General features: G+C 44.4%; 1 protein-coding gene across 1 annotated transcript in view; it reads right to left on the bottom strand.

The window, feature by feature from the left end:
* The window catches only part of TRIM55 (tripartite motif containing 55), a 47096-nt gene extending 32802 nt beyond the window's left edge, over positions 1–14294 (bottom strand). The window contains 5 exon segments of the mRNA NM_001205502.2: positions 1353–1360; positions 1362–1446; positions 3678–3843; positions 13301–13473; positions 13970–14294. Of these exon segments, the coding sequence (NP_001192431.1) occupies positions 1353–1360; positions 1362–1446; positions 3678–3843; positions 13301–13473; positions 13970–14137 (600 nt within the window). The 5' untranslated portion in view covers positions 14138–14294.
* Positions 14295–15033: the final 739 nt, after the last annotated feature.

Genomic DNA, 15033 nt, shown 5'->3' with positions numbered 1-15033 from the left:
ATTCACCTTTCAAGCAATAAAATGGTCAGATTAGGGTATTTATCAGGCGCTCTCCATATGCCAGGCACTGTGATAAGCACTATGCTTATGCTTATTTAACTTTTCATGGTTAAACTCTATAAAATGGATACTTTGTTCTGTTTTCCCAGGAGAAAACTGAAGGAATGAATGTACATGTGAATGGATCTTAAAGCATAATGTTTAGTTTTAAAAAAATTAAGCAGAATGAGAAGTACAACAAATACCATTTATAAAATTAAAAGACATGCATACAGCAATACACATTTTGTAAGAATACAGGTGAATGGAACACTGGGCTTCACTGGTGGCTCAGCAGTAAAGAATCTGTCTGCCAATGCAGGAGATGCAGGTTCAGTACCTGGGTCAGGAAGATTCCCTGGAGCAGGAAATGGCAACCCACTCTAGCATTCTTGCCTGGGAAATCCCATGGACAGAGAAGCCCAGTGGGCTACAGTCAATGGGGTTGCAAACACTGGATACGACTTAGAGACTGAACAACACCACCATGCAGCTCAAATCTGCATGCGACTTTTCTTAAGTACCAAATAGCATTTCTTAAGACCATTTGGATCCCCACAAAAATTTTTGCTTTAACAACACTCATTGTCATTACCTGGAAATTGACTTTTTATTTTAAATTTGGCCATGCCATGTGGCAGGTGAAATTTTAGTTCTTGGACAGGGATTGAACTCAGAACCCCTACATTGGAAGTTCAGAGTCTTAACCACTGGACTACCAGGGAAGCCCCCAAATTGATATTTCTGTAGCTAACCCTTTAAAATGGGGTTTCCCAAGAAACACCACAACATGTAACCACCACATTGACGAATGTGGTAAAATCTGCCTTGTTGCCTCATGGGGTATCTTCTCTTCCTGTGCCAGGAGGTGAATGTTTTAGAGACACATCAGGAAGGAGGTTGGGCTGCCCAGGTGGCTCTAGTGATAAAGAACCCACCTGCAATGCAGGAGACATAAGAGACATGGGTTCAATCCATGGGTCAGGAAGATCCCATGGAAGAGAGCAAGGCAACCACTGCCTAGAAAATCCCATGGACAAAGGAGCCTGGTGAACTATCGTCATAGGGTTGCAAAGAGTTGAACATGACTGAAGCAACTTAGCATGCACGCATGCAGAAGGGAGGTCATTCTATACCTCCCTTCTGAAAGACTGAAATGTTGGACCAGGGATTTCTAGGTTGTGTCTGGGCACAACTGCTTAGCGTGGCTAGTCGGCCATGCACTCCGTTTCGACTCTCTGGCGGAAGGACCGCCTCACAAACCCCAGGGCTTTAAGGCGTGGCTTACCCTCCCTTGAAGCCACTTGACTCACCTCAATCGTTACAGGTGCTCTCCAGCTGGCTGATCACCCCCTGGACCCGATCGTTGCTTCCCACTAGGACAGCAATGCCATCACTGAGCTCGGACTATTGGAGAGAGAACAGTGAGCTGAGGTCTGAGATCCTAATCTTATAAATAAAATCTGGAAGGATGTAGAAGATTTTTGGAAGAGGGCTTTCTAGTCCTCCACTGATTATGGGTTCATCTTAGTACTGTTCTCATGAGTTCTCAATCTAGGGTCCACGGAACCCGCTAATGAGGAACAGTGAGGCTGAGAGGTCTGAGAACCTCCTAATCTTATAAATAAAATCCTGGAAGGATGGGTGTAGAAATGCATTTGTCTGGGAAGAAGCTTCACAGTTTTCCTCAAATTCTTAATGAAGACGGTGACCCTGCCAAAAAACATTAAGAACACTGAATTATAGGCCATAGACAGCGAATAGCACATTCAAGCTAAATAATTCTAAGAACTGTTTATAAATTGAATGGAGACCGATATGTGACATCAGGGGTCCAACATGAATTATTTGGACCTTTAATTATTTGAATTATAGTGCAGCTCAGAATCAGTTTTCAGATTTACATATTTATTTTTGGCTATGCTGGGTCTTTGTTGCTGCATGCAGGCTTCCTCGAGTTGCCACGAGTGCAGGCTACTCTTTGTTGTGGTGCACAGGCTTCTCATTGCAGTGGCTTTTCTTGCTGCAGAGCATGAGAAGTAGTTGTGGCACATGGGCTTAGTAGCTCCACAGCACGTGGGATCTTCCCCAACCAGGGATCGAACCCATGTCCCCTGCACTGGCAGGTGGACTCTTAACCACTGGACCACCAGGAAGCCTTCAGGATTAGTTTTACTAGGGAAATATTTCATTATTCACCAAATACCTGTGATGCACCCTTCTCTGTGCTAGATGCAAGCAAATACTAATATACTAGACTCAGTCATTACAGATTTGAAACTAACATTTCACTGTTTTTAGGGGAAAACATTTTTTTAGCTTAAAATTCCTCTCAGGCTCTTTTGACCTGAAGCGATTCCACTATTCATACTTAGGGAATGATGGGACTCAGGAATCCTACATGCTTGGTCCAACTCTGCCTGTAGCTTCTCTGTGATGTTGGGCAAACCATGTAGTCAGTTTGGACCCTACTTGTCTCACACATAATGTGAGAAGACTGGACCGGAACAGTGGTTGTAAAACATTTTAAAGCTGCAGAACCCTTTTTCCAAATGGGAGCTAATATATAATCCCAATGGATCAAATAATGCTGCTCTGGCCAAACAGGAGCAGAACGGAAGTCCTGTCAGCCTGCCTCCATCCATCCGTGACCCAGGTACCATTCAGTTCTAATAGGCTGTGACTTTGGGGAGGAGCAGGTAAAAGGAAAAGGTGGGTAAGTCATAAGTGGATAGAACAATAAATAACTGTATAGCTATTTTGCTAAATCCTGCTTCTTTAGCAGTTAGTACTCACTGGTTGTAACTGGTGTCACCCAAAGGTTTGACTTCCAAATTTGATTCCCGTTCTATATTTGGTCAGTAAAACACTAACTGTGTAATCTGTGATTCTTAGAGGAAGAAGCTGAGATGTGGAGCTGCTCAAATCCTAGATGCTAAGACTCGGCCACAGCTCGCTGAGCCCACAACCCCTCGTTCACTTGCATCAAATGGGTAAGTTCCTACCTGCCTGTGCGCTGTAGGCTGGCAGGTTAGCAATAAGCTGGGACACCCCATATTTGCTCATAATGAGGGCGTCATGCTGAGGCCCTGGAGTAGGGGGTGCAAGGGTGGCATGTGTCAGACCCAAAGGAGGCCTTCTGGGCTGACCTAGGGGGTCAGTTTAACCCAGGCATGAGGACTAGCCTAAGGAAACATTTAACAAAATGCCAGTCATTGTAACTCCACCATCTAGGAGAGGGGGAGAAGAGGCCTTGAGGAGGGCCAAAGGAATCTTTGGTTGATGAACAAAGAAAAATATTCTGAGACTGGAGTAAGAAGTTATCCTTTTATTTCCTATGGGCTGAACCTCAGTGTTTGAGCAGCTTGAGCTGGGACTAGGCCCCATAATAGTATTCATCTTAAACCTGTAATGGTGGAAAAATAGCGACCTTTCCCCTCCACACCCCTTCCTGACCTCCTGCACCCTTCCCTCTCCCACCTTCCCCACCGTTCTCCCGGGCATGCAGCAGTCCTTCCGGCTCTGCCAACACCCCCCTCTCCCCCGCAGCCTCGGGGCCCTATGGTCCTGCCTGTGGGCCTCTCTCCTTCAATCGCACTTGGAAGGCGCTTTGGAGGAGGGACAGGAGGGCGTGTTACCTTCTGCCTCTGGAACACGTGAGTGAGGGGAGCCACCTGGCAGTCCTTGTGCGCCCCGAAGACCTTGCACAGAGAGCAGGTGGGCACTTCGCAGTTGAGACAGTAGATGTTGATGCGCTCGTCTTCATGCTCCTCACACATGGGCTGGTCGGACTTCTTTTCTGGTCTGGGAGGAGGTAAGGTGGATGAATCAGCTCAGGTTGCAGCATAGCTGAGCGTGGTTGGCTGAACCTCCCTCCCCACCCCCAATGCCCATACCCCCAGCAACCCTACACCAGCGACTACCAGGGCTCCTCTCACGTGCTCAGAACCCTCCAAATTCCCTATGGGTTTAGCAGCAGCGTCCTGACTAATTAACCAACTTAACCAGCCTTGGGGTGAGGACATGGAAACTCAGACTTGTAGCTTTTGCCAGTTTCTGTGGTGTGAGGGCTTCCCCATGGCTGATTTCAAGATTTAAAAACCAGCTAGTGCAACTCCTGCAAGTTGAGCACTGGATTTCTTTTTTTTTTTTTTGACTGGCGACTCGTTTCATATATATTATACATGTTTCAATGAAATTCTCCCAAATCATCCCACCCTCTCCCTCTCCCACAGAGTCCACAAGACTGTTCTATACATCAGTGTCTCTTTTGCTGTCTCGTATACAGGGTTATTGTTACCATCTTTCTAAATTCCATATGTATGCGTTAGTATACTGTATTGGTTTTCTTTGTGGCTTACTTCACTCTGTATAATAGGCTCCAGTTTCATCCACCTCATTAGAACTGATTCAGATGTATTCTTTTTAATGGCTGAGTACTGGATTCTTAGGCGCCGCTTCAGCACCAAATTCACGAGTCTCTCAAAAGACATTTTACAAATCCAGGTAAAGAGGAGGCAGCTGAAAACGAAATCTTAAGTGTGTACTAGCTCTGAGGCCCATCTCCCCACCCTTGTGGCCTCTGGCCCCTGCAGAAGAAATGAGAGGTCTAGGCTGGGGAAGCCCAGATCTCTGATCATTCACCTCCGTGCTGGTTGGAAGTAGTTGTATGTAAGAGGGGAAAGGTCAGCGAGTGCTTTGTTAATTTGTTTGGGTCCCCTCCTACCATTAGCCCAAAAAATTAAATTTATTTAACTTCCTGAGGACTCAGCAGTGGTTAAGAGTAGGTAGTCTGTTCTTAGTGGATGTGAACAATTATACTGGATACTTGAGGCAAAAAGGAAAATGTAAAATGCTGTTCTGGGATGTGGTGGTAAACTGGAAGTGCAAATTTCACAGATAATTCCCAACTTTCAGTTTTCCCAATAGGTCAGCACCAACCAAAACTTTTCAGAGCTGCCAAGGTAATAATGGGGCATTGGATTTGTATGTACTAGTGAGAAAATGACCAAGCTATGAAGAGGCAGAGAAGGGTAGTGACAAGTCATTGGTGCTTAAGGATAAACTGTTGGCTGCAGAATCACCTGGAGGAGCCCAGGTTCATACAGCCGTATGCTCTCCTGACCATCAGGGAGGCTTAGGTGTTACATCAAGATCAAAATTGCGTCATCTATGGTGTTTTAGCGGAGAAGGCGATGGCACCCTACTCCAATACTCTTGCCTGGAAAATCCCATGGTTGGAGGAGCCTGGTAGGCTGCAGTCCGTGGGGTCGCTAAGAGTTGGATACGACTGAGTGACTTCACTTTCACTTTTCACTTTCATGCATTGGAGAAGGAAATGGCAACCCACTCCAGTATTCTTGCCTGGAGAATCCCAGGGACAGAGGAGCCTAGTGGGCTGCTGTCTATGGGGTCACACAGAGTCGGACACGACTGAAGCGACTTAGCAGCAGCAGCAGCAGCATGGTGTTTTAGGCTCCCTCTGGAGACCATGGTGGGGAGTCCAGCCTACTGGAAGTAGAGGTGTAGCCTACTTATACAAAATCTGGAATTTGGATATGACCTATCCAAAGCCTGAGGCTGTTAATAGTTTTCACAAGTGTTTGAAAAATTTAAATACAAGTTCACAAGCTTTCCTCATTTTCCCTAACACATGATTATTTAGAAGCATCTCAGATTTGGGACAGAATTTTTATCTTATTGAAGTATATTTGATTTACAATATTGTTTTAGTTTCAGGTATGTACAGCAGAGTGATTCAGTTTTATATGCATTTTTTCCAGATTATTTTCCATTATAGGTTATTACAAGATGCTGAATATATTCCCTGTGGTTTTCAGTAAATGTTTGTTGCTGATCTATTTTTTGTATCACAGTTTGTATCTGTTCATCTCATACTCCTGATTTATTCCTCCCCCTTTCCCTTCCCCTCTGGTAACCATTAGTTTGTTTTCTATGTCTGGTGTGAATCTCCTTCTGGTTTGTAAAGGTGTGGTTTATATGTAGATTCATTTATATTATTTTTTTAGATACCACATATGTGATAACATAAAATGTCTTGCTCTGTCTGACTTACTTCACTAAGTACAGTATTTTCTATGTTCATCCATGTTGCTGCAGATGGCAATATTTCATTCTTTTTTATGACTTGAGTACTGTCCCATTATGGGGCTTCCCAGGTGGCTCAGTGGTAAAGAGTTTGCCTGCAATGCAGGAGACGTGTGGGTTAATCCCTTGGTTGGGAAGATACCCTGGAGAAGAGAATGACAACCCATTCCAATATTCTTGTCTGGGAAATCCTATGGACAGAGGAGACTGGCAGGCTATAGTCTATGGGGTCACAAAAGAGTCGGATATGACTTAAGCGACTGAGCACGTATGCGCTATCCCATTATATATATTATTGTCTGTTTCCTCCAATGGGATATGAGCTCCAAGAAGGCAGAGGTCATGGGTTGTCTTCTTTTGCTGGGTTCCCAGTGCCCAAAACAGTGCCTTGCATAGAGTGGGCGCTCAGTAAATATTTGCTGGATGTATGAGTGAGAGGTGGAAGGGAATTTGCCAGTATTCCCCATGCTCTAAAGTAAAACGGCTCCTCTAGAGAAGGCATGTGAACAATGGGGAGAGCTTGGTCACTTGACTCTCCTTACTGACCAAGGAAGAGACCAGACAACATCTTGAAAACTCCATTTCTAAATAACAAAGGTGGGACTTCCCTTGTGGTTCCGTGGCTAAGACTCTGTGCTCCCAATGTAAGGAGCCCAAGTTCAATCCCTGGTCAGGGAACTAGATCCCACGTGCCTCAACTAAGAGCCTCCATGCTGCAACTAAAGATCCTGAGTGCCACAACTCACACTTGGTGCAGCCAAATAAATAAATATCTTAAGACTAGATGACAAAGGCCTCCAGGGGTTAGCTAGAGACTAGGAGTGGTGATTTGGTCTTTGCATCATCAAAGGCCTCACCACCTCTAAAACCTTCCCTTCTGTGTCTCTCCACCTCGGAATAAATGTCAGCGAGAGTCTGGAGCACATTTCCTGGGAGATGGTACTGCTGATGCCCTTCCCCTGAGACATTCCCCAAAAGTGGCCTTTGTCCCATGTGCTGTTCCGAAGTCAGCAGCTGTGATCACAGATAATGTTGTAGAGCTCAGACATTTGCAGTGTGTGCAATATTGTGGAAACAGCCACAGGCCTCTTTATGTAGTTATTGATTGAGATGACTTTTTCATTATGCAATACAGACCAAGGACTGCCTACAATATTCCTTATTAGGCTTTTCTTGTTCAGAGTGGCTACACAGCCTGAGGGGCATCCCCCACTTACACCTGGGTGTGGAAGGAAAACATTCAGACACCTCACAACACGTGACAGACTTGGGACCAACATGGCGCATAGAATAAAGATATAAAGGCAACTTCATGAGGTGAGCGTGGCCAAGCTCTTAGCTGTGGTTTGGGACTCAGAGCCAAATGCCGGCTGTGGGCCCCCTACTGTTCCATACAAACTGGTCTCTGAGAGTCTGTAGCCTTCTCCCTCTGCTCTCTGGGACTTCTGGGACCATCCTGGAGTTTCCTGAAGGATAGGCATCTGGTGCTGACATTTCAGGCATCACCTTTGGAGTCAAACTGATCTCAAAGCTTAATTAATCCCAGTTCAGTTTCACCATGTGGTGGCTTTGGGGCCTTAGGCAAGTTCCTTCAGCTCTTTCAGGCTCAGCCTTTCCTCATATCTGAAAATTGGACTAAGGATCTTCTAATTAAATATGCCAGGATAACATAGGCATTTACTTATTTACATTTCCTGCTGAAATCCCACTACAATGAGAGTAAGGGAATAAAAAGGTAGAAATCAATAAGGACAAAAAAATGAGCAAGGTGACAGCAAAGAAGAAATGGCAGCAAGTGCTGGAAATTGTGAACATCTGACAAAGAGAAGTCACCTGCTTGAACTGCATCTTAGTTCTGCCGATAGCCTTCTTCTCATTTTTTTAATTTTTTTTTAATTTTTTTTTAATTTTTTGCCAATAGCCTTCTTGAGAGAAGCAAGCAGGAAGCAACCTGCCTCAGTTTTACAGGTTTCCCTGTAAAGGCCCTGGGACTGCAGAGTCCTGGTACCCAGAAGGTGAGAGTGTGGGGAGGGCTGAAAGGGGGACTTTTTGCACACTTTAGGGGATTACTTGAGGATGTGCTCCACAAAAACAATAGAGTAAACCAATAAAGGAGATGACAAAGGATCCAGGAAACAAGGGATTCATCCCAGGGGAAAGTAAAAGTATCATAGAAAGTGAAGCCCAACCACGAAAGGGTTTAGCCCTCGTTGTCTTCAGTGAAGTCAGTAAGTAATGTCTAAAACTGAAAAATCCAGGGAGAGGAGCTACTAGCAGTGGACACAGGGCTCTAGGTGATAAACAGCAGAAGAAAAACGGAAAGAATTAAACATGGCTGACTCTGGGAGGTGAGGCTTAGCAGCCAAGAGACCGTAGGGCCAGGAATGCTGCTTTCTTCAGAGGCTTTGTAGTGCTACTGGAATGTTTAAAATTATGCATATGTACAGAAATTGCTTTGAGTTGTCCTTGCTGTTGTTTAGTCGCTAAGTCGTGTCCAACTCTTTTGTAATCCCATGGACTGTAGCCCACCAAGCTTCTCTGTCCACGGGATTCTCCAGGCAAGAATACTGGAGTGGGTTGTCATTTCCTTCTCCAGGGGATCTTCCCGACCCAGAGATCAACCTATGTCTCCTGTGTAGGAGGCATCTCTGGCATTGCAGGCAGATTCTTTACCATTAAGCCACCAGGATAAAATATTTAAAAATTTTAATAAGGTGATAATAATAATCACTACAACCTTAGGAAGCATCACTATGAACAAAGCTAGAGGAGGTGATAGAATTCCAGCTGAGCTATTTCACATCCTAAAAGATGATGCTGTTAAAGTGCTGCAGTCAATGTGCCAGCAAATTTAGAAAACTCAGCAGTGGCCTCAGGACTGGAAAAGATCACTTTTCATTCCAATCCCAAAGAAAGACAGTGCCAAAGAATATTCCAATGTCAATAAATGTTCAAACTACTGCACAATTGCACTTAATTCACATCCTAGCAAAGTAATGCTCAAAATTCTCCAAGCTAGGCTTCAACAGTATGGGAACCGTGAACTCCCAGATGTTCAAGCTGGATTTAGAAAAGGCAGAGGAATGATAGATCAAATTGCCAACATTTGTAGAATCATCAAAAAAGCAAGAGAATTCCAGAAAAACATCTACTTCTGCTTTATTAACTGTGCTAAAGCCTTTGACTATGTGGATCACAACAAACTGGAAAACTCTTCAAGAGATGGAAATACCAGACCACCTCACCTGCTTTCTGTGAAACCTGTATGCAGATCAACAAGCAACAATTAGAACCAGACATGGAACAATGGACTGGTTCAAAATTGAGAAAGGAGTACATCAAGGCTGTATATTGTCACCCTGCTTATTTAACTTATACTCAGAGTACATCATGTGAAATGCTGGGCTGGAAGAAGCACAAGCTGGAATCAAGATTCTGGGAGAAATATCAATAACCTCAGATATGCAGATGACACCACCTTTATGGCAGAAAGTGAAGGGGAACTAAACAGCCTCTTGATGAAAGAGGAGAGTGAAAAAGTTAGCTTAAAACTCAACATTCAAAAAACTGAGATCATGGCATCTGGTCCCATCACTTCATGGCAAATGATGGGGAAACAGTGAGAGACTTTATTTTCTTGGGCTCCAAAATCACTACAGATGGTGATGACTACAGCCATGAAATTAAAAGACGCTTGCTCCTTGGAAGAAAAGTTATGACCAACCTAGACAGCATATTAAAAAGCAGAGACATTATTTTGCCAACAAAGGTCTATATAGCCAAAGCTATGATTTTTGCAGTAGTCATGTATGGATATGAGAGTTGGACCATAAAGAATGCTGAGTGCTGAAGAATGGATGCTTTTGAACTGTGGTGTTTGAGAAGACTCTTGAGAATCTCTTGGATAGCAAGGAGATCCAACCAGTCAATCCTAAAGGAAAGCAGTCCTGAATATTCATCAGAAGGAGTGATGCTACCGCTGAAGCTCCAATATTTTAGCCACCTGATGCGAAGAGCCGACTCATTAGAAAAGACCCTGATGCTGGGAAAGATGGAAAGCAGGGGGAGAAGGGGACAACAGATGATGAGATGGTTGGATGGCATCACTGCCTTAATGGACATGAGTTTGAGCAAACTCTGGGAGATGGTGAAGGACAAGGAAGCCTGGTGTGCAGCAGTCCATGGGGTCACAAAGAGTTGGACAGGACTGAGCCCCTGAACAACAACAATAATAATCACAACCTCACAAGACTGTAAAAATTAAAGAATTATACATGATTCATGTGTATAGCACCCTGAACAGTGGCTGATACATATTCAACACATATTAGTTTGGCTTATTGTATTTTAAAGTTAATTATCGTATTCATTGGCTTCTCTGGTGGCTCAGATGGTAAAGAATCTGCCTCCAATGCAGGAGACCTGGTTTGGTCCCTGGGTTGAGAAGATCCCCCAGAAAAGGAAATGGCAACCCACTCCAGTATTCTTGCCTGGGAAATCCCATGGACAGAGGAGCCTGGCAGGCTACAGTCCACAGGGTCACAAAGACCCAGACAGGACTGAGCCACTAACACTTTCACTTTCATCATGTTTATTATTAATGTTGGTGAAATTAGTTCTTTCTCGCATCACCTCACCTCCACCCTGAACTGTGGCTAGTTTAGCACCCGGCAGAAGGCTCGATAAGAAAGCCAGGTTGGGAATTCCCTGATGGTCCAGCATTGAAGACTCCATGCTTCACCGCAGGGGGCATGAGTTCGATCCCTGGTCAGGGAACTAAGATCCCACATGCTGCATTTCACGGAGGGCCTCCCATCCCCAGAAAAGAAGGCCAGGCTTTGTCGAGATCTACAATTTCTAGCCATTCTGTGGGAGGTCAGAGTTGACCAGCACCTGCCCTTTCTGCCTCCACCCCAATGTGGGCCAGGGTTTATCTCATTGTGTATATCCAAGTGATTTCAGAGTCTCCTCTTGTACCCTGAGGCTTAGGGTTCTGGGCTGGTAAAGCTGCCAGCCCTCAGGAAACAACTGTGTTTGTATCCAAACATGTGCCCAAGCCCTGAGCACAATTGGTGGTTCTGCTACCAATTAAAAGTGCCCCAAAAGCAAGTCTGAGGTTCAAGAAGAATTTGATAATCACAAAAACTAGTCTACTCAGCTCTGAGCTTCGATGTTGGAAATTTGGTTCCTTGTTTTTATACGGTTTGCTCACCTGTACATTATTTGTTGGCAGATGTGCTTCACTGACTTTAAAGTTAAAACCAGCCTATGTCTCGTTTTACTCATGCTACAAATGCTAACATCTCCTCTTCTCTGGATTACGTAACAGTTATGGTTATTATTCCACATCATTCAAGCTCTCACTGTGGCAAATAGCAAAACAGAAAACTGTTGCAATAAGTAGAATGTGTAGGAAGATCTATGGTGTTGCTTGTTCATCTGGCACTTCAGGAGCAACTATTCTGTGCAAGGCACTGTCTCGGACACTGAATCAGATGGTATATAAACAGCCATAATAATCAGCTGGTTATTAATTGGCCAATTAACTTCTTTAAGAGACAGTGTACCTTTTTTAAGAGACAGGTACACCGTCTCTTAAAAAAAAAGTAGATAGATGTGTGTATCTTAAAGTAATGAAATAAAAGGAGATCAGATCTTAATTATAACAGTGGTGCTTTCCTTCTCAAGAGATTTTGGAAGCCAGGGAAATTGCTGACTCAGTCTGTCATCGGCAACTCTTCCTCCCAGTGCCATCTATATCGTGGCGCTATCTAATTTAGTTTTGAATCTTAAGCAGAAATGAATAACCATAGCGATTATAATAATTATATGTTCTATTTATGGAACAGCTTTCCTTCTAAGAGCCCCAGGCTCTTCAAGCCCGGCAGATATTCCATGAATCTGTGTCTCCTACTAGGAAGCACAGTGAGGTCATTTCTAGATGGTCCCAGTATCGCTATCAAGCGTTGTGGACCAGACTAACTTGTGTACAGTTGAAAAAGGGCCCTTCCCACCAGGCCTTCTAGGAATGGACTCCCGCAGTGTTGTCTCTAGGAAAGGAATTCTATAGCCAGTGTGATTCGATGAGTAAAAATGCCCTTTTCAAAAAAAATAAAATGACTGATGCAGATGCTGCATGTCAATAAGCAGGTACATGCCAAGCATATACAATAAGAACAATCTAGAGAATAGGGAAACATAACCTGAGCTCCATTTTTTTTTTCCTCCCGTGTCTCTAAATTCTTAAGTTGCTAAAGCCCGGAATTCTGCCTTGCTTTGCTACTTCCCAGAGTCAATACCATGACTAACTCTGTTAGAGGGTTTTGTTTTTATTATTATCCTCTAGGTAGTTCAAAATGAGACTGTCTGAACTAATAACGGGCTGACTTTGGAAGATGCCATTTCTGTTTCATTTTCTGTAGAGTTTTGTACTCTAGTTTGTTGGCTGTGTAGACTCTGGAGCTGTAAAGGACCTGTGACATGCAGAAACATCTACAAGGGACAGTAGTACAAGGTGTACTCCCCTGGTGGCTCAGATGGTAAAGAATCTACCTACAGTGCAAGAGACCTGGGTTCGATCCCTGGATCAGGAAGATTCCCTGGTGAAGGGAATGGCAACCCACTCCAGCTCTCTTGCCTGGAGAATGCCATGGACAGAGGAGCCTGGTGGGCTACAGCCCATGGAGTCACAAAGACTCGGACACGACTGAGCAACTAACACACAGTACAAGGCTGGGGTGGGGGCAGTATTATGCCTCTTTCAATAATACCGTCTGAACTAGATTAGTGTTAATGAGTTACTTCAGTCTTAAATCGATACAAAGGCAGGGGCATCAGTTTCCTCCTCTCCTCCCAAGAGGAACTCTCACTCCCACTGGGAAAGACTGACTTGGAAAAACATTTCCCCATAAACCAATTAGCTCATGATTGGTGAATAAGCATTCAGTATCTGCTGCTGCTGCTGCTAAGTCACTTCAGTCGTGTCCGACTCTGTGCGACCCCATAGACGGCAGCCCACCAGACTCCCCCATCCCTGGGATTCTCCAGGCAAGAACACTGGAGTGGGTTGCCATTTCCTCCTTCGGTAGAGTGACCCACTAAAACAAACAATAAAAACAAGCGTCGAGCGTGTCTGACGCACGATGAACCATACCTGGTGGACTCCTGCTTGTAGATGTCGATGATGTTTTCCACCAGCAGGTTCCTCTGAAGCCCATAGATCCCGTGTCTGTCCAAAACCACTTCGTGTCTACAGGATGGGCAGCGGAACCGGCCCCCGGAGGCCACAGTGGTGCCTCCTCTTGTGGGCAGGTATGGGTTAGAGGCCTGTTCTTGCCAAGCAAGAAAAGAGGGATTGAGTAGTGCCGTAGGTAGCTTTCCTCAGGTTTTCTCTCCCTCTCTGTCACTACAAACAATATCAACTCTCTTGCTAAAGATCACCCCACAGGGCTTTATGAGCAAGTGGTTGGCAAGTGGCCAACATGGTCCAGTGCGGTGGACCATTTTCAGCATAAGTTCTTTTCCACCCAGCATTTTCATAACCAAAAGTTCCAGCTAGAAACTCCAGTAATTCATTTACTGCCCAAGATTTTGAAACAGAATCCATTTTTTAAAACAAATATGATTCTTAGTATTGAAATAAAATTAGATTTGAGAGCAGAAGGCTGACACCAAAGCACAAAGCAAATCACTTTAAAAACTTTTTTTTTTTTAAACAAATGCAACCTTATAAAGCTTTCTAAAGAAATTCACCTCAAAGTGAAGCACTGGGTTTGGAGAAGAGGGAAACCTTTTCTACCGTCTGCATTCCCAACAAACCTACCTGGAAAATGTCACTGGCACATTTCCTACACAGGTTGTGCTGGCAAGGGAGGATGACCACAGGCTTGGTGAACATCTCTAAGCAAATGGGACAAATGAGTTGCTTCTCCAAGTTATCCATGGTCTGCTGCTCTTTGGAAAAAGACTTGTAATTCAAAGATGCGCTCATCTCCTGGCCGTCCCTGTGTGCTCTGCCAGGGAAAGGCTGCTCCGAACAGCTTCTGCAAGTGATACCTGGAAATAATTCCAAGGATTGGGTGATCAAGTGTCCTTTGCGTTTCTTTCGGCGGAGGACATTGTTTCAGACCCAGATTCACAGTGGCCCTCGAGCTGTTTTTAGCAGCCGTGGGTCACGTGATAGCAGACTGACTTGTCCATATAAGCCAGTGACAGCAGGATAGATTCTGACAGGTGACAGAGAACAGGGGCCAGCATTCCCTCCCCAGGGAGTGAAGGGAGTGGGTGGGAGGGAGTGTTACAAACCCCATTTAGACGGGGTTATAAGAAGAGGTGAAGCCGACAGTTGTCAACAACAAATGCAAATGCCCTCTGTGAGCGCTCAGGAAGGACTTGGTGATGGGCTTCCAGGACTGGGGAGAATGTAGTCCAGGAGTCTCACTGTGAAACCAGTGCCCTTTCTGCAGTGAGACTTTAGGAAGCAAGTCACCAAAAGTAGCATGATCACACTGTCTTCGGTGAAAGCAAACAGAACAGGCCTTGAATATCATTATCCTGGCTTCACAAGGGTAAGCGACTAAAAAGACTTGCTTAGTGGTAAATATTTCATTTTTGTTAGGGTTGTGAAATGGGAAAAGTTCCAACTTAAAAGCTGATTTCAAATCTTTTCACCATATAACTATTCACAAAATTCTAAAAGATCTAAACACCAGTTGATGATTCAATTTTTTTGTTGTTGTTTTAAGTTGTATAATAAAGCTTTAGGGACTTCCCTGGCAGCTATTGGTTAAGACTTCAACTTCCAATGCAGTGGGTGTGGGTTCGATCCCTGGTCAGGGAGCTAAGATCCTACAGGCCTCATGGCCAGCAAACCAAAATGTAAAACAG

This window comes from Bos taurus, chromosome 14 (genome assembly GCF_002263795.3).
Source record: "Bos taurus isolate L1 Dominette 01449 registration number 42190680 breed Hereford chromosome 14, ARS-UCD2.0, whole genome shotgun sequence".
NCBI classification, from domain to species: Eukaryota; Metazoa; Chordata; class Mammalia; order Artiodactyla; family Bovidae; genus Bos; species Bos taurus.
The sequence above is the reverse complement of the archived record's forward strand: the minus strand, read 5'-3'. Positions and strand labels throughout refer to the sequence as shown.